Source organism: Lepidochelys kempii, chromosome 1, assembly GCF_965140265.1.
Source record: "Lepidochelys kempii isolate rLepKem1 chromosome 1, rLepKem1.hap2, whole genome shotgun sequence".
Lineage (NCBI taxonomy): Eukaryota > Metazoa > Chordata > Testudines > Cheloniidae > Lepidochelys > Lepidochelys kempii.
The window spans coordinates 276,583,828-276,604,535 of record NC_133256.1 but is presented as its reverse complement, the minus strand read 5'-3'; the positions used below and the strand labels follow the sequence as shown (position 1 = coordinate 276,604,535).

At 38.2% G+C, this 20,708-nt stretch overlaps 1 protein-coding gene across 3 annotated transcripts in view; it reads left to right on the top strand.

The window, feature by feature from the left end:
• METTL25 (methyltransferase like 25) overlaps window positions 1-20,708 on the top strand; it is a 105,543-nt gene that overhangs the window by 68,195 nt on the left and 16,640 nt on the right. For 2 of the 3 annotated variants that reach the window (XM_073327623.1, XM_073327622.1), the window contains 4 exons: window positions 8,963-9,057; window positions 11,338-11,367; window positions 14,642-14,715; window positions 19,271-19,364. In XM_073327623.1, coding sequence (XP_073183724.1) covers window positions 8,963-9,057; window positions 11,338-11,367; window positions 14,642-14,715; window positions 19,271-19,364 — 293 coding nt within the window. The remainder of the gene's footprint in view (window positions 1-8,962; window positions 9,058-11,337; window positions 11,368-14,641; window positions 14,716-19,270; window positions 19,365-20,708) is intronic. The other variant, XR_012156728.1, reaches the window with a different exon arrangement.

Sequence of the window (20,708 nt, the reverse complement as noted above, 5' to 3'; positions counted from 1 at the left end):
AGTCCAGGCTCACGTGGCCCCCCCTTTGAGCCTCTGCCTTCCTGTTCACTTCTGCTTCTCTCCTGGAAGGGTTCCTTTTTGGTCGCTATAACCTCAGCCAATAGGGTGTCCCCTTATATGGTCTTCTATAAGGACAAGGTACAGCTGCGTCTGCAGCCAGCCTTTCTGCCCAAGATCGTTTCCCAGTTCCATACTGGTCAGGATATATCTTCCTGTCTTCTGCCCGAAGCCTCATGCTACAGATGAGGAAAGCAGGCTGTGTACCCTGGACGTCGGGCAGGCACTGGCCTTCTACATAGAGAGAACAAAGCTGTTCCGTAAGTCTACACAATCGTTTGCTGCAGTCACTGACAGGATGAAGGGTTGCCCGGTGTCTACCCAGAGAATCTCGTCCTGGATCACAGCCTGCATCCGCTACTGCTATGAGCTGGCGAAGGTGCCCCCGCCAGCGATTGTGATGGCTCATTCAACTAGAGCACAAGCATCATCATCAGTCTTCCTTGCTCAAGTGCCAATCCAGGAAATTTGCCGCGCCAAGACCTGGTTGTCCATCCACACCTTTGCTTCACACTATGTGCTGACCCAGCAGGCTCAGGCTGATGCTGGTTTCGGCAGAACAGTACTCGAATCTGCAAGACTGTGAACTCTGAACCCGCCACCATGGATTCTGCTTGTGAGTCAGCTACAGTGGAATCAACGTGAGCAAGCACTCAAAGAAGAAAAAACGGTTACCCCACCTTTTTGTAATTGTTGTTCTTTGAGATGTGTTGCTCATGTCCATTCCATTACCCACTCTCCTGCCCTGCTGTCAGAGTTGTCGGCAAGAAGGAACCGACAGGACACGCAGGGCCAGCAGCACCTGATATACCATGCCAGGAGCGCGGCACTTCAGAGGGTGCCACAGCCGGCCCTGCTGGGTACCACTAAGGCAAAAGTCTCCAACGGCCTCACATTTGGGCACATGCACAGCTACAATGGAAGGGACATGAGCAGCACATCTTGAAGAACAACATTTACAAAAAGGTGGGGTAACCATTTTTTCCATGAACTTAAAGAATCTGGTCCAAGAGTTTTTATGTTTCCAGCTTCTACACTGTGTCCTAGACTGAAGAAGAAGAGTAAGTTAGGAATTTAGACTCAATAAATACATTGGGAAGTACAAATGGAGAATTTGGGGTAGAAGGAATTGGTGAAAACTGAGACACTGGAATGAAATGGACAGGAGCTCTGGAGCTTGAATATCAAAAGAAAAAAATTTGCATGAGATGTGGGTTTTGTAATGTAGGTATAACATCAAAATAGTTTTTTAAAATGCCACTTTTCAGGAATAACAATGCACACAACATACGTTAAACAATATTCCATAAAAGTAGCGTTGCATGTTGGTTGATATTTGTTGCATTGTATATTTATAAAGTTACAGCAGTCATTCAGTTTCACCAAATGCTGTTTCTTAAGTAATGATAGGGGAAAGATGCTCATAAGCATACAGAACACACTAGATGATGTCACCATGTTGGTCCATGTGAACTAGATAGTACCAAGAGGAATCAACAACACTAACTCTATTATAGCAAGACCAGTATAAAAACAAGTAGCAAAAATGGAGAAAGATAAATCCAATTTAGAATCAGATTTCTATTGTATTACTTTCAATAGCAATCTTGGTAAGAAAGCCAAGTTTAAAGTGTCAGTGTCACTTTCAAAGCTATTAAAATGCTTCCAGACTATACAATCTCTGGGTTTAGTAATATTATAGTTATGTCAGTGCTAAATTAGAATGAGCTTTCTTTCTCTTCAAGTTATACTCATGCTGAAACACTTTAAGAGACTGCTATTTCACAACACTTCAGTAACAAATTGCCTCAGCCAAGGTAAAGGTTAAAAATGATATAAATGACAGTTGTTTTCCTTTGGAGAGTATAATTTCTGAAACAAAATGCAATCCTGAGTAGAGTTGGCAGTTCGGTCTGTACATTAAAAGGTTATTTCTGCCTTCTGTTTGCCACATACTATATACAAACTGATGGACTCAGTCACTAGAAAATAAATCACAGTTCACCTCCATCTATTTTTAGTTATGTATGTATTGGAATAGCCTAATGCCTTAACAATAGGATGAGAAGAGAAAGGGCATCAGCAATTTGAATGAAACCAGTATCCTCTATGTTTATAGTACGTTGCATAGTGTAATAACTGATTTGTGTTGACTATCTGTCATAGATCTGAAGAAAAAGAATAGTGTTCCAAACCAGAATTTATAAATCATCTACATGTTACTGAAAACAGTAAAACAAGAAATTGGATTTGTACTCTTTAAAATAAACCGTTGGTGATTTGGATAGTCATTGCCTTGCCACCCAGTATGAATTGTGTTTGCTATAGTGAGTAATGTTTAGTGTTAAATAAATTAGAATGAGTCTGTAAGAAAAGTTTTGTAAAAAAAATTGACTGCATTAGGGACTATTTGCTTAGTAATAAACCATTCTGTTTCAGAAGTTGCAGAGGAAAACTTGTGAATATGTTTCTATGCATAACACTTGAGAATCACTGGGAACTAAAAAGAAAGAAAACATTTTAATAAATGCAAACGAGTCTTCAAAAACACTGGATCAGGCAATAAACAAGATACACTGTGGAACTTTCTCTGCTAAAGGAGTAAAATATAGTGGCCTTGATCCTTCACTGCTTTGCACCTTTTGGAGTCATTTATGCATGTGCAACGTTAATTTAAAATGTTACCAGACTATAAGTGTGGTATTTTACACTCACTCTGCATAGTATAAAATTCTATACCAGGTATCGCATAGAACACAGAAGAGTGAGGCCCACTGTTTTCCTATACATTGATCCAAACAATACACTGAACTGGGTAAAATTGACGACATTGGTATCTATCCTCTCTAAACATTTTTCTGTGGCCTATTCCACATATATGAATGGAATAACAAATACAAGAAAAGGTTACTCAGGACTTCCCAAACTAAAAAAATCCTTTGCTCTTACATATACTGCCAAATATTTTTTTTTCTATAAGCACCAAAAGAAGCAGGGTATGTTTAGTGTTCCACACCCTGGCCACGTGATTATAAGTTGCACTATTTTCTATCCACACATATTTGTTTTAGTTAGTTATACAACTCTTGTTTAGCCATGAAATGCTGACCAAACAAATCAGCATGGGGGACCTATGCAGTGGAATGGAGTGGTTGACAAGGTGGAGTGTGAAGCTCTTTTCCCTCATTACAACATGCTGAAAGAATTAAAATTTATTATGAGGGTGAGGGTAGTTGACAAAAATCCAAAAAAAAAAAAATTCTGGATAATATGTCTTGCTTAATCGAATCATCAGTGACATTTTCTATAAATCCAGCATCCACTTGCATCTTCCCTTTTCCCCATTGGGAACAGTTAAGTAAAGGAAAAGAATTCCATCAACTACAAATGAAGCTGACATAGAATATAAAATGGACATTCCAAAATGTAGGCAGAGTAGTTGGAGTTAAAAACTCTCTGCAAAACCTTACAGAATAGTAGTTGAAAACAGATTGTTAGCCTCTAAAAGACCATAAAACTGAAATTACAAAATCAAGATCAGATAACAGTAAACACACAACCTTCATGAAAAAATTAATGCATTATGAAATAATCCAGATGCAATAATATTAAAGTACGTAACTAGTAGTTGGTTTCCCAGAAGAGATGGAAACACATAATTCAACGTACTTCGAAAAAAAATAATTCTTACAAAACTCTTAAAGACTTTTTTCCGTGTTCAGTTGATAATAGTTTTTCTCCTTGTGTGTGGTAACTAGCTAGCCTATAGAAATAAACAGAATGGAGAAATAATTAAATCAAATAATTGCTTTTAAAATAGTACTCCATAAACACACCAATGTTACCTCCATTTTGTCTGGGTTTAGAAGTAGGACTTATGCTCGTTGGCTATAAGAAGGGGTTGTTTTCATCACAGTACATCAGAATGCTTTACCTGGTCTGGCATTGTGCATTTTTGCATAATCAATGCCTTGATTTGTGTTGTTGGACCATTGATCTGGATGTTAGCTCATTTACATCTGATGTGTGTCTTCTGCATATTGCACTGTCTGTAACACATGGAGAATCGTGACATGCATCTTGGAACCAGTCAAACATCCCTTAATATTTGCTTAGGTCATGATTTACCAAATTGTTCTGTTCAGTATTAGGCACATATGTAGGGACCATTAAAATCAGTGGGATTTAAAGTATGTGTTCAGATACCTTACAGAATTGGGAACCTTGTGCTCATGTTGTGAGAAGGCATTGCTTCAGTTCTGTTATACCTCATATGAGCCTTTCCTCTGTATATTGAGTGGTATTAGAAGTACACAGTGGCCTATGAAGAGCCGATAAACCTGAATATAACAGAATTGAGCCTGACTGTGAGACGATAGCTCTTTTGACAGCAGCTCCTTTTGGTATGCTCTTTCTTGCTATTCCTTCTGCTACACGTGTGCTGTGGGATCTTTGTAAGTTATTAGCCTACATGTCAGGATATATCTGTTTCATTAACAGTGAATAGGTCTACACTCCACTTCAGCTTTTATTCAGTGCTTCATCCCATTACCTAGAATTACTCACTTTGTGTGAAGTTGTATAGAGAGAGGAGTTCTGCGTGATCCACATTCCTTTAATGAATTGTAAGATGTCTTGTTAGTTGCTTCATATACAATAGACTGGCTCTTTCACAATTATATGCTGTACAAAGATTTGCTATACAATCTTTCATAATGTATCCACAAAGTATTCCTGAACATTTTCAGGGTTTATATATCAATATTTATTGAACTCCCAATTCAGGATTCTGTTAAAGAAGTTTCTGAGATCCAAACTTGTTTTTTCTTAGAGACCAGACATACTGATTCAAACTATAATTATCCTCATTGTAAAGGACATTTCACTGCAAAATATTTAAAAGAAACCCAATATGTCTTTTTAAAATAACTGTAAACATGACTTTTAAATATGAATCAACTCAGTCTCCCTTCTACCTCCTACAGTTTTGAGGGTAAAAATAATGCTGGTTAGAAATCTCACCTGTGAGCAATCAGGTAATTAGACATTGTGTAATGTTACTAGTGCCTACAAATAATGGCAGGCACAAAAATGGTGTCCAGGTTTTAAAAATGTGGCTCATAAAAATAGCTGCTTAATACAGGCTTATCTATCTGCTGAATTGTTGTTTTAAACACCCAGTATGCGTGGGAGTATACAAGACATGGGTTAAGATACTTAAAACCTGCCCCAAGTAGCTTACATTCTAAATATACTACCAAAATAAATCATATTGGGAGAGCTAGAAGAAAGTACAGTGTTAGAGCATTATTTTTCCTCACTGCTTGTTTCCGTATCATGAGTGGATGACAGCACTTTTACTAATTATTTTGTTCAGGGAAAATAGAAATGGTTTAGATTAATTTATCAGTGGTGCAGTAGATAAATGTTAGCCTAGCTCAGATTGTAGCATTTTTAACTTGTATGGGTGATGGGTGACTCTGGAGTGGGATAATGAGAAGACACTCTCAGAGTAGAGGAGAAAATAAAACTTCCATGATTAAAACCTGCAATTTCTTTTCAGAGCTTGCTAATTTTTGTTTAAAATATTTATAATGCATGCATTTATAGAGAGTCTTATTACTGCATACCAAACAATAAAACCGTAACAGTTTTCTTCACATAAATGTATTTCACAGAATCTTATTAACTATCACTTTAGCATAAATAATCTGCCAAATTTTTCTCTGACGTAGCCAATAGTTACAGCAGTGATTACGCTGACCTGAATTATTTTATATACAATATTGTCTTGAAACTGTTTTTGTGAATACTTTCTGGGATTCTAAAGACAGTCTCATATATGAACCTTCATTTTGTCATGGTAAATTCAGTCAGTCCAATAACCAAGCAAACCATTCCACAAGGTACTGAACTTCAGGATAATTCCCAATTTTACCCACATAAACAGCATGCAGTTCCATTCTATTCTGGAGCCTAACTTAATATCTATCTAAGACACCACTGTGTTCATAGATTTTCATGGTATGGTAGTTATTCTTCCTATTTTTATGACATAATCCATCAGACAGTTTCAAAGCACGATATGTACATTAATGGATTAAGTCTCAGAGCACTTTTGTGTGATAGGTTAATAATATTACTATCTCTGTATTATAGATTCATACATTCCAAGGCCAGAAGGGACTATTGTGATAATCTAGTCTGACCTCCTATATAACTCAGGTCATAGCACTTCCCCAAAATAATTCTTTGAGCAGATCTTTCAGAAAAACATCCAAACAGTTTAAAAATTGTCAGTGATGAAGAATCTACCACAACTCTTGGTAAATTGTTCCAATGGTTAATTTCTCTCACTGTTAAAAAATGTACGCCTTATTTCCAGTCTGAATTTTAATTTATAGCTATTGGATCGTGTTCTACCATTCTCAGCTAGACTGAAGAGCCCATTATTAAATTTTGTTCCCCATAAAGGTATTTACAGACTGTAATCAGTCACCCCATACCTTCTCTTTTGTTATGCTAAATAGACTGAGCTCCTTGAATCTACAATATGACAGGTTTTCTGATCCTTATATCATTCTCATGACTCTTCTCTGAACCGTTTCCAATTTATCCACATCCTTCTTGACTTGTGGACGCCAGACCTAGACACTCTTTCAGCAGCAGTTGCACATGCCAAATACAGACATAAAATAACCTCTCTACTCCTACTCGAGATTCCCCTGTTTATGCAGCCAAGGATTGCATTAGCCCTTTCAGCCACAACATCACACTGGAAGCTCATGTTCAGCTGATTATCCACCACAGTCCTCAAATCTTGTTAAGTTCCTTTGGTTGAATGGCTTAACCCAAGCCACTCAGTCAGTTCTGTGACACAGTTGGGAGTGGAGCCTTGATCTCCTGATTCAGAGTTAGGTGCTTTATTCACTATACCATGCTTCTGTAAAGCTAATTAGGATATTGGGTATAGTGACTAATTTTAAAATTAATACAGTCATAAAAGCACATCCTAATTTTACCTCCATATAAAATCACACATTTACAGTCCCCTTCACTTAAAATAATTCACAAAAAGCAGAATTTGAGTGAGGATCGATGTGATACATTCTGTACTCAGTAGTGACAAAAATACAGGGAAATATATGTCACAACAGATTACACCTTTGCTGTTATCCTGAGATTAGGACCACTGTGAACAGGACTGCAAATAAAGATTATGACTAGAGATCAGATAAATTATCTTAAACATAAACCTACTATTCTCTCCTCCTTTATTGTACATAGGACTCCATTGGATATATCTACACTGGAATTACGAGGTGTGATTCCCAGCCCAAGTAAACAGACTAGTGCCAGCTCTGCTTGAGCTAGCATGCTAAAAATAGCTGTGTGAATAGCTTGCATCCGATGAAGTGAGCTGTAGCTCACGAAAGCTCATGCTCAAATAAATTGGTTAGTCTCTAAGGTGCCACAAGTACTCCTTTTCTTTGTGTGAATATTGCAGCATCACTGGGGGCTCAGGCTAACCACGAGTCCAAGCCCACCTGCCATCTTAGCCTGAGCTGCCCCCAGCGCCACAATGTCTACACTGCTATTTTTAGCATGCTAGCTCCAGCAGACCTGGCACAAGTCTGTCTTCCTCTGCTGGGAATCACAATTCCTAGATGCAGTGTAGACATACCTTGTAGGCCAAAGACTTCTGTTGGTCTTTTTTCCCCGAAACATCATCTTAATATTTTAGGGAGCTTCTCTGTTTCTTCTCCTGGTTGCCCTTTGCTAGCCACATTCTCTAATTCTTAGAGCTTCCACTGTTAGTCCATTGGTCTGGAGTCTTTTTATCCTTTCTCAATTTTGGTCTCCTTTTTCTGTCTGCTAGGTCTTTGAAAAGAGTTCTGCATGCAGGTTTGTATCCCATTCTTTGAATGCATGTAACTTTTTATAAATCTGAAGACTTTTGTATTTCCACTGGCCTCTTTTTAACCTCTTCTTCTTGATTAATCTTAAAATATTTTAGAGCCATCTTTCTAAATGGAAATGCCAAGATCCTATCCAACTTGTTTTCATTTTTAAGTATTAAAATCACATTCAGAATGATTTAAACAGTCAGCTGACATCAAAGTGTTTTTTAAAGAAAACCTAGCAGAATTTTTCGTACACACAGGTAGTATTCATAATGTTGCCAGTTTAGCTGTCCCAGTGTTGCATTAGGATTAAGCATTAATTTAGGAGCATTGTTGTCACTTGAAACGTTAAAGAGACTGAACCAAACTCAGTCGCAGTCTGTGATGTAAATGCTCTGGTGTTTTGAAGAAGCAGCAAGAGCCTTTGCAGCTGGTCCTTTCTGGAAAACAAACATAATGGCTAACAACAAAACAGGCCATCAGCACTTAGTAAACAAGCACACATTCGGTAATGACTTGCCAAAATACCATTTAAAAATTGTTTACTGTAAAAGAAAACAGCAGTAAGTGATACATACGTCCTGTTACATTGATGGGCTGCCAGCTCAGCATCTTGGGATGATTGTCAATGTGTTGAAAGAAAGAAAGAAAGAAAGAAAGAAAGAAAGAAAGAAAGAAAGAAAGAAAGAAAGAAAGAAAGAAAGAAAGAAAGAAAGAAAGAAAGAAAGAAAGACTTTGCAGAGAATTCACTTGGTTCGGTCTTGGAGGAATAGTTTTGGAAAATGTGAAGATTTCAAAAATGGAGCCTAAAGCAAAAACATCTGTTGTTGAGAAAATATCTTTTTTCATAACACTAATATGCTTTCTATTATTGGATAGGAATAACAGTTACACAGCGCTGCTCCTATGCTCCAACTACTGTTTGTCTTTCTCAATAGATGATTTACTTTAAGAGAAGAAGAATTTAATAAAGTAACACACTATTTTTCTCTCATCTGCAGATTGCTCTCCAGGATTGTGGGGGTTTCCCATGTGCCGGTATTTAAAGGAAGAGGGCTGGTGCTGTGGTCGCAATGCCAGAATGTCAGCGTGCTTAGTATGGTTCTTTTTTCTTTTTCTTTTTTTTTTCCCTACTGGAAGTTTTATCCAGATGTTATAGAATTCATTATTTTTGGCTTGTAATCCTAGAGCTATGACTTAAATCCCAGACTCTACAGGATAACATCATTAATGTTGTATGCATGATAAATTATAGGTAAAAAAAATTGTATTAACCTTCCAACTTTGCACATTTTATATTTGCGAAGGGCAGGAAACAATGAAGATAGACAAAAAATATTTTTAAAATGACCAAAAAGGCCACAATCTTGTTGAACTGAATTTAAGCAAAGTAATCTCTCAGGGCAATAGGTCATGGCAGTGATTTAAAAGGGATAGTATTTCTTCTACCATCACTGACTTCCCCAAAAAGGTTCATTGTTCATAACACTCAATGTCCTAACTGTACAAGACCGTAAACAGGCCTTTCTAGCCCCAAAACCAGAGTAGGCCTACACACTTATACAAGCCTTTACACCAGGAAATCATCTAACATTGCACCAAGAGACAGAGTGCTCCTGTATACTCATTTTACATCAGCACAGGATGATGGATTGATGCTTAATCTGAGGATAAAGGCATGACCCTAAATCTTCAACTACTGTGGCATTAGGAAACCGCCACCTCTAATTTCTGTTGATTTTTAATCCCTTTTCCCAGGATGCACCACAACAGATGCTGTTAGCCTCAATTTCAGCTGCTAACTCACACAGATACCTGCCAAAAACCAACTCAGGCCCATATGTCAAGATTAAAGAGATCAGAGCTAACATTAGAGATCTTAAGACTGAAACATGTCAGGACAATTATACAGGATGGTTTCACCCCTAAATGTGACATCCTCAACAAACTGCATGAAACCTCTCAAGTGGTTAAGGATATGGACCAAAATGTAAATTCTAGAACCTTCGTACGTTACCCTAAAACCCTTCAGTAAGCCCTCCCAAAATGTTTTTGCCATCTTCCGTTGTCCCAGTAATATATCCATTATACCCTAGATCAAATGGCAGATTAGCCCATTCCTTTCCTTATAGAATTTCCATTTCCCACTCTTTCTTAGGGCTTATCTACATTGAAAACACTACAATGACACAGGTTTCAGAGTAACAGCCGTGTTAGTCTGTATTCGCAAAAAGAAAAGGAGTACTTGTGGCACCTTAGAGACTAACCAATTTATTTGAGCATGAGCTTTCGTGAGCTACAGCTCACTTCATCGGATGCATCCGATGAAGTGAGCTGTAGCTCACGAAAGCTCATGCTCAAATAAATTGGTTAGTCTCTAAGGTGCCACAAGTACTCCTTTTCTTTTTACAGTGACACAGCTGTGCCACTTTAGTGCGTCAGGGTAGACAGTACCTATACCAATGGGAGGGATTCTACCATTGGTGTAGGTAATCAACCTCTCCGAGAGGCAGTAGCTAGGTTGACCTAGAATTGTCTACATAGGGACTTAGGTTGGCTTTACTCCGCTCAGGGGATGTGGATTTTTCACACCCCTGACTGACATAGTTAAACGTACCTAATTTTCTAGTGTAGATTAAGCCTTATTTAGTGAGAGGGGAAGTAAGCTCAGGCTGCCTTTTGACAAGGATAGAATGTTCTATTTCAGAGGCAAACAACCAGCTGGAGATGCCTTTGGCCACACAGAGCAACTGTAGAAAAATCTTCCACCCATTTCATATTTTTTCTTAATTCTTTGTCACCTTAGATCATAAAAATCAAATACTCTCACACCATCAGGATTCATGGGCTGAAAAATCTATTTTAAAGGATCTACATGACATTTTAAACTGCAGTCTCTCTAAAGTTTTTATTTTGTTTAACTTTAAGTACTGCGAGTTGAAAATGAACATTTGTGTAGTCGCTAAAGACTTAAAAAGATATTTTAATATATTGTGCATTAAATTAAAAGATTATTTAAACTATACGTTATAATATCTAAAGTGAGCTGTTATTATGCTTATACTTGTATAGGAATATAGCCGAGAAAAAATAAATTTGTTTTTTCCTTAGTGCTCTCAAAAATTGAAGAAACTATATATAGCTATCTATATCTATGCATTCCTTTATCATTGCTTGTCCTATAAATAAACCCTAAGTAACAGAAGTGAACTGGTTAACAACCTCTAATGGTTTTAACACTCGTAAGTGTACACGCTCATGTTATATCACATAATTAATCTTGTAAAATGTCATTTCCACCAGGCTTTATACAATGTGATTATAAAATGCCCTGATAAAGAATAAACATAGCTGTTTAATTTCTTCACTTTTAAAGGCTTTGGAACGAGTTGCGGTCAGCCAAGTGGTAAGTAATGTTGTTTATTTTAACCCTTCTAATGACAAAACTGTTTTCTCTTTTTGAATACTTTTAATACATGACCTTCTCCTGAACTTGTGACTTACTGGGTTCTAAAACACTACAATTAACAGAATATAAATCAAAGTCAGATTGATATCATGTTTCAGCACACAGAATTGCATTTTTATTGCCTTGTCTGCACATAGTGATGCTAACGTATCTTATTTTCTTCAGACATTTAAGAGTAAGCTAACATATATTTTAGAGAAAGTACAATTTTAATATAGTTGAAAATACCTTATTTTAATAGTAAGCTACTTTATGCTTAATCATGCTGGTTAATATTCTTCACTAAATCCAAAAGTGCTTCTTTCAAAACTTAAAGTATAAAATTACCTTTCCAAACTTTGGATGCTTTCTTACACGAACTGCTCCAACAGAGGCTCCTAGCCCAGTGAAGCTCATCTTTAGAGGATTCACTGACCCCTTTATTCTGAAGAACCACAATGTTTTTAGGTCTAGCAACATGGTCACTAGAAGTAAGGAGTTAGTTCAGGCTCTTCCCAACTCATTAAATTTTGGTAATTTCTGCAGAGATTTCCAACACTTGTGGTGTTTTTGAGGCAAAAACTTGTCCACAAGGAAATAATATGAAACTGTAAAAATATTGTTCATAAAATACTATAGGAAACCGTGGAAAAGGTTATTTTTCAAATTTTTATTAAAAATTTATTTTAATAAAGGAGGAAGAGCAGAACTTTAGGTACATCTAACTTTTAAAACAAGTTAAACAGCAGTAAACTAATTTTTTTTATTGAAACAAAAATTACAGTGTAAGATAGTCCCGTGTATTTTAAGAATGTTTTATTATCTATATAGCAAGTAAATTATAAAAGCTCCTAATACTATGTAAAAGGCCTTGAACACACAACTTTTAATTAAGTTAACAAACAGTTACTGACATACTTGGCTCTCTGGGATCATATTCCACGGTTAAAATTCAGTTAGTAACTAGAGAAATTTAACAGTGTTTTGCTCCACCAGAAGCCTAACCTGGTACTTGGTTGTGTTCCTGAATCTGGTACAGCACACTGCAGACAAAACTCCTAAACCATGTAGGCCATTCCTCTTATCCTCCCAGCTGTCACTGCTGGGTCCATATTTTCTCAGAAAGCAGATACAAACTCAGCACAGAAGCATGATTGGTGTGGACCACACCTGCTAGCCTGAGAGCCCCTGTCATAAATATTAAGAGAAGGGTCACTACCTTTCCGTATACAGTGCTATAAAATCCCTCCTAGCCAGAGGCAACATCCTGTTACCTGTAAAGGGTTAAGAAGCTCATCTAACCTGGCTGTCACCTGACCCAAAGGACAAGATACTTTCAAGTCTTGGGAGGAAGCTTTTGTTTGTGCTCTTTGTTTACGTGGTTGTTCTCTCTTGGGACTGAGAGAGGCCAGACAGAAATCCGTCTTCTCCAACCCATCCTAACCCAAGTCTCCAATACTGCAACCAGTATAGGTAAGCCAGGCAAGGCGGATTAGTTTATCTTTTGTTTTATGTGAATTTTCCCTGTGTTAAGAGGGAGGTTTATTCCTGTTTTCTGTAACTTTAAGGTTTTGCCCAGAGGGGGATCCTCTGTGTTTTGAATCTGAATACCCTGTAAAGTATTTTCTATCCTGATTTTACAGAGATGATTTTTACCTTTCTTTTTTTTTTAAATAAAATCCTTCTTTTAAGAACCTGACTGATTTTTCCATTGTTCCAAAATCCAGGGGTTTGGGTCTTTGATGATTTTGTAACCAATTGGTTAGGATATTATTCTCAAGCCTCCCCAGGAACGGGGGTGTGTAGGGCTTGGGGAGATCTTTTGGGGGGAAGACGTCTCCACGTGGTCTCTTTCCCTGTTCTTTGTTTAAAACGCTTGGTAGTGGCAGCATACTGTTCAAGGACAAGGCAAAGTTTGTACCTTGGGGAAGTTCTTAACCTAAGCTGGTAAGAATAAGGTTAGGGGGTCTTTCATGTGGGTCCCCACATCTGTACCCTAGAGTTCAGAGTGGGGAAGGAACCCTGACACCTCCAAAAGCCTGAGATCAAATTAACATAATATTTTATGCTAAATTGCATACTCATAAGCTGTTAGAAAATTGAAATGTGAAGACCAGGATGAGCATGAATATTTAGTAGTTTTTTTCACTGAAAAGTATTTGTAACTGTATTTTTATATGGCTATAATTTATGGACAGATATTGGGTAACATAAAACCAGAAGCTATATAATATTTTTCACTATAGTATAAGTAATTTACAATCATGTAACCACAAATACAAAAGGCAAACCCCAGATGTCTTCCTAATCTTGCAGGGTAGTGACCAGTAACTTTTTCACTTAGTACTACTGTTGTAGGAGACAGGAAAGTATTGTGATTGAGAATGTCTGTATGATTTATTGCAGCGGCTTGCTTCTGGCGGGAATATCGCACTTGTCTCTCGTTTTTTAAATCCCTGTCTAAATTCTGTTCTCTGAGTACTTTAAATCATTATTGTGTAATTTATCATTTTTTTGTGTATGCACACTAACTGTACAAGTATTTAATAGACTAGATTTACAGGCCAACTTATCCCCATTGTAAGCCCATTGACTTCAGTGGGTTTACACAGGAGATGCATTTGGCACTACATTTTTAACGGACAAACATTAACTTTTCTTAAGTAAACACATTTTTCATACCTAAAGGTATGAAGTTTTAAATGCACTGCACTGTTTTTATAAGTGCAGAACTTTCTGCATGGATATCAGTGTTTCAGGGAACCATGATAAAGTAGCTATAAATAAGAAAATGTTTTGACACAGGTAGTATGTTTTCCTTTTGCCTCTTTTTTTATTCATTGGACCAGGCTCTGCTCTGAAGTTTGATGGTGCAATTTTGGAATAACTCCAGTAACTGCAATAGAGTTCCCTGGGCTTACAAATGAAGATCAGAATTTGGCCCATCTTCCTTTCTTTTTCTCTAATCCCTATCCCTCCACCCACTTCCTATCAAACTCTGCAGTTTCCTGTGTTTATTTTTTCTCACAATTATGGTTATGATGTCCTCTGACCCATTTTAACTTGCAAACAGGAAAATTAGTAAATTGTCCTCTCAACCAGGTTAATAAGACTGGTTTGAGAGAATACAAACCAGTAATTAGGTAAGGCAGCCAACACCATTCTGGTTACTCTGGTCTTGATTTTGTTGCCAACTTTACATTCCTGATGTTCTTTGCTTTCTTTTTTCCAGCTGCCTACAGAATCATTGTTTTATCGAGCTGTTCTACAGGTTATTATAGAGGAATGTTACGGTGTCATCAAAAGGTATGAGATTCTGAGACCAAGGCCTAATTCTTCCTCCCTTATTCTGCAAGTTGTAACTACTAGCATGAGAGTTGCAGAATGAGGCCCTAAATTCTGTCTGTATCTGTTTATATTACGAATGCAGTCAGTAAATAATACTGGGCTCTTTCATTTGCTCTGAATCCATATGCAGAGGATACCATCCACAAAGAGCTCTTGCCCTTCCAGCATTGCAGAGGTATTTGCCCTATCCTTGGCACTGGACATGTAGGCAACTGTTGCAAATTCAATAAAAAGCCTAGTGAGGAGAGAGTCTGGTGGCTCCCACAATGGGAGAGGGCATAAAGGACAGGGTGGATCAGGTCCTGCAAGATTTCTGGCCCCCCATGGGACTTCCAGGATGGGCTGGAGGTCTTGCTGGATTTGACATGAGATCTGGAGCCATAAAAATAGCCCTGTGCTCAGGGCCACTTCCTGTTTTCCAATCTGTCCAGGGGTCGACTCACCCTCTCTCCCTTATGTAGGTTGCTGCTTTGGGGCTGGGAAGGAGTTTTTCCCCATACCACCAGACTGACTGAGGCTGGTTGGGTTTTCACCTTCCTCACAGTGAAATCTAGGGGTTGAGTTTTTTGTACAATCGGAGGGCTGGGATTCTCCCACACAGAGGGCACATGTGAGAGTCATTTAAGTTGTCACAACTTTTGACAGGTGCCCAGTGGAGGAACTAGCTGATTTAGGCTCCATATTCAAGAAAGAATGGTAAAATAATGAGCATCCCAATGACATCTCCTTACGAGATGGGAGCAACATGTCTAATCCCTTGGGGAGAAATGCAAATCAGGGGCTAGAATGTTACCCTGGGGGGACCACCCTGCCAATGCCCTTTATAGCAGTCCTAGCAGCAGGATGGGGGTTAATATCTCCTCTTGCCTCAGCCCCCAAAAGTGGGAGAGATGCTCGTGGGCGGATGGAGGTCCCCAGAGAACTTCCTAGTGTGATGATTGACTCCCCCTGTGGTGAGAGCACCCTCAAGAACTAGCAAAGGAACAATGCACGGGACTCCATCTCAATGGTAACCTTGAAGATAATTTGACTAGTAAAGTTGAGGCCTGGTTAAACCCTCACCATGTGTTCTTGCCTTCTTCCATGTGGTGAGCACAGCAATACAGCTTTGAGCTATACAGACTGCATCTGAGAGTGCTTCTTTATCATAGGTCTCATAGTCAGCTACTGACTTGAAGGCCTGTCAGTGCACATTGAGTTGAACAGCGGGGAGCCCAAGAGCCAGTGTGGACACCCAGGACAATTGGCAAATTGTCTTTGGCATTTGGGATGGGAGCATAGCTTTTTCCATCGATGGGCAACCTCCCAACAGAAGAATTTCTTCCTTTGCTTGACATTATGTATAATAAAACTACAAAGAAGATTTAGCAGAACATGAGAACTAGGTTGTAAAAACTGAAAGTATGGGCTAGACCAGTGTATGTTATCTATTAAAGTAAAGGTAACATGGGGGACGTAATAAAGATTGCACTTTTGAAATTAAAAGAGTTTTAGGCCCAGTTTTTAAGCTCGCTAATGTGAAATGTCTCCAGTTTTGATGAAGTAGCTGGAATTTTCTTTGTCTCGGTGAAGCCTTGTGGGACCAGTTCAGCAGTTTTTAAGATGTCAGGTTCCTTATCCAATAACACTTAAAAAGCAGTTTAAGACAATTAAAAGAATGAATTATGATGCCTTGAGTCATTAAGAGCCTATTCTGACTTTTTAGAGCTCCATGTATTCAGTATATATCTTTCTTGTTACAACTATGCTGCTTCTGATTTGTGGGACAGATATACTAAATGCTTATTTTTTTCAAAGAATCTTTTAAATGCATAGCCATTAAGTAGTCTTTAGACTGCATTTGCCCAGAGGTTTTATTGCATTGGAATAAAAAAATACAGTCACAGGAATTTCCTATTTCCCTAAAAATAAAATAAAATAAATAAAATAAAATTGAATGTTAATTGACACAAAGAACTTGGAGCCTGACCCCAAACCCAATGATATCAATGGAAGTCTTTCTGTCAACTTCAATAGGCTTTGAATCAAGCTCACAGTTGGAAAGAATAGGCTTTCTATGAGTTTCCAGTAAAATAGTTTTTAAGAAGATATACCTGTCAAGCTGTCCTACAGTGATTCAAGAGCATGAGTACCAACTTCAGGACAGGTTTCAGAGTAGCAGCCGCGTTAGTCTGTATTCGCAAAAAGAAAAGGAGTACTTGTGGCACCTTAGAGACTAACAAATTTATTGGAGCATAAGCTTTCGTGAGCTACAGCTCACTTCATTGGATGCATTCAGGACAGACTGTTAAGAGGCAGGGCACAAACCCCAAATTGGCTTTAAGTTCTATACTTAGATTTCACTAACCAAGCATCAAGTGCAAACTCCTCAGGTACTATAATAGTCTAACCATGGAGCCACAGACAGTCCCCTTGGGTACACCAATCTGCCTTGTCACCTAAGCAAGCTTGCTTTTGTGATAGATGGTCTCTTACACTAAAAATCACAACAATGTTCAGGTTGCTCTCAGTCCCAAAGGACAAGTCACTTACCTCAAGTCAGTTGCGCCTTAGATCTCACACCAAAGACAATGCTTGTAGCCAACTCTATAATAAACTATCTAAAGATTTGTTAATTAGGAAAAGGAAATAAGAGAGTTATTTACAAGGTTAAAGCAGGTAAACATACATACACAAAGGAGTTACAGTCTTAAGTTTCAAAAGGTAATAGAAGTATTTTTATAAGCTCTATTTGTCCCTTGAAGTAACCCAGGCTAAACACTGGGGACCTCTTGCTTATGCCTAGAAAACCTTGCTCTTGAGAGTACAAGCAGCACAGAGATACAATTTCTCCTTATCAGAGATTTTTATTCACCTTTCTCCTCTAAACTGCCAGCTCAGCTCATGGGAGGAATTTATTTGCACTTCTCCTCTTCGTGGGAGGGATTGGGAGACAGGGAGAGCAATTAACAAAGTATTTTGTCCTCTGATGTTCCACAGTAGTTCATCTGGTGTCAAGCGGTCTTCTGTGTTGGGCAGGACCTAATGCCTTCTTTTGGAAGCCAGCGTTTCACACTAAGAGCACGTCTTCACTGGCAACATTAAAGCACTACTGCGGCAGCGCTTTAATGTAGTTTGTGTAGTCACGGCACAGCGCTGGGAGACAGCTCTCCCAGCGCTCTAAAAAAACCACCTCCACGAGGGGCGCAGCTCCCAGCACTGGGACAGCGCTGGTGCACTGTCTACACCCGCATATTACAGCAATGAACTTTGCAGCACTCAGGGGGGTGTTTTTTCACACCCCTGAGAGAGAAAGTTGCAGCACTGTAAAGTGCCAGTGTAGGCAAGCCCTTATTCAGGTCCCTTTCCTGTCTGGTGATTTACAGTTCCAGAAACATACCACGCAAAGACTCAAAGACTATCTTAAAATATGGGATACAGATGTTATAAGGGAGATTAATGCATACAACAACTTACAAGCATTCAATAAAGTCTAAATATTAAGCACACTTTTATAATGCTCATACTTATTTTAACAGTAGTAAAAACACAGGTGAACCAGACTAATTCTAGCTATGTGTTTGGCAGTATCAAAGTGAGGCATGGGGACCTTGGCAGAAATTGGCACCTGGTTTGCCAGTGTTATAATATCTAATTAATATTTTATGGAAAATCTGTTTGTTCATAAATAATACATTGAAGAGAATATTGTGAGTAGCTAATGTCTTTGGGATTATGATTCTTACAGTACAAGACTACCAAGGTCAGTGAGACCTGGAGCTGTGTGTTATGTAGGTGATGGCTTTGAACGTTAATTCAGACTGAGTTCTGACAAAACATATTCATACATTTTTTTCCTAAGGTATTTCAAACGGAGATTACATGTAATTTGCTAATGTGAGTGCATCTTCTGTTTGCCTTCTGGTACTTTTTGTGCATTGCTTTACCACTTTGCCTGAACCAATTCAAATATTGGTCAAGTTTCTGAAGAGACACCCCAAATTGTAAATCTGGAAAATTCTAACATTGCCTAATTTAAATGAGAATCACATACTACACGTACATCTAGGAGAGAAATCTGCAAGGCATAAATAAGATCAGAATCACACTTAACTTACTATGTGATCCTGGATCAGCAGATGACATTGAAGAAGTTCTGCTTTCATAAACATTGAACTCTTGCTAATATTGTCAAGTGAGGCATTGAAAATGGACACTGTGTAATGGATCCAATAAAATAAAAACAATGATAGGAGAGGAATGGAAATAAAAAATATCACCTTCACCTCATTCATAATTTCAGGTATTCATGAGTAATAATATTTTTGGTCTAAAAACTTCTGTGGGTATTAGTTAGCTTGCTTTGATGTATTTTTAGATAAAAGAAAAAGTAAAATTGAAATAAATTATTATTCTAACTTCTTAGAATATCTATTGTATATGTTTTTAATGGAGCTGAGATTTATGAAACAATAATATGGAACTTTTGTGTTCTGAGAAAATTAAAAGAATAACCTCAATACTACATTTGCAGTGATCGGCATGTTGGTAAAATTTTCTCCAAGTCTTCCTCTTTTGTGGATTATGTCAGAAAGTCTCTGAAGAAGCTTGAACTAGATGAGTCAAAGGTAAGCAGCTGATTTCATATTGCATACAATTCACATACCAATGTAAATTCTAAGAAGTGGCCAGAATTTTGATGGAGCTATTTGTATATATTATGTGAGCAGCTATTATTACTAGAATATACATCAATGCATCTTCAGCTCTTTGTGAATTAAACAATATTTATCCAAGACAAATTATTTCAGTTTGTATATTCAGTTTGGGGATTAACTGCCACTTTTATTTTCTTTAAAATACGTTCATTTTCATTTTAAAACTTATGACTTGTGAGATACCTTTTTATTTTTGTATGATTACTAGTAGTCTAAATAATGTTTTTGAAACCCCCCAGAAAATACACTCTAAAGCCTAAGTGTTTATAATTAATGAACATCTCTATCCAGATACATTTACAATATGCTTTTCCTTCTCCTTTGTCCTCCAAGACATACGTGGTGGAGATGGGTACTCCACCACATAACTCTTGCATCCTCTTTGTGGCCTAAAATCATAAAATGAGTACTAGACTGTAGATACAGCATCAAAGCCAGGAACAAGGTTTAGCTGAGACCTTTACTCATATGAGCTGATAACGCTTCCTGGTTCATTCAATTTTCCTTACAATTTTACCATGCTCTGATAGCATGAAAAGACTCAGTACAGGGTTTGGCAGAGCTAGGGTTAAAGCTCCTAGATGCCTTTGTAATCCAGGGAAAATAGGTGGACTAATCTGATTCTGTGAAGGAGGTGGATAATAGAAAGAATAGTAAATATGGCAGGTGACCACCTTGGCTTAACAGTGAAATCCTTGCTGCTCTTAAATACAAAAAAGAAGCTTACAAGAAGTCGAAGATTGGACAAATGACCAGGTATGAGTATAAAAATATTGCTCGGGCTTGCAGGAGTGAAATCAGAAAGGCCAAATAACACCTGGAGTTGCAGCTAGCAAGAGATGTTAAGAGTAACAAGAAGGGTTTCTTCAGGTATGTTAGCAACAAGAAGAAAGTCAAGGAAAGTGTGGGCCCCTTACTGAATGAGGGAGGCAACCTCGTAACAGAGGATGTGGAAAAAGCTAATGTACTCAATGCTTTTTTTGCCTCTGTCTTCACGAACAAGGTCGGCTCCCAGACTACTGCACTGGGCAGCACAGCATGGGGAGGAGGTGACCAGCCCTCTGTGGAGAAAGAAGTGGTTCGGGACTATTTAGAAAGGCTGGACGAGCACAAGTCCATGGGGCTGGATGCGATGCATCCGAGAGTGCTAAAGGAGTTGGCGGATGTGACTGCAGAGCCATTGGCCATTATCTTTGAAAACTCATGGCGATCGGGGGAGGTCCCAGATGACTGGAAAAAGGCTAATGTAGTGCC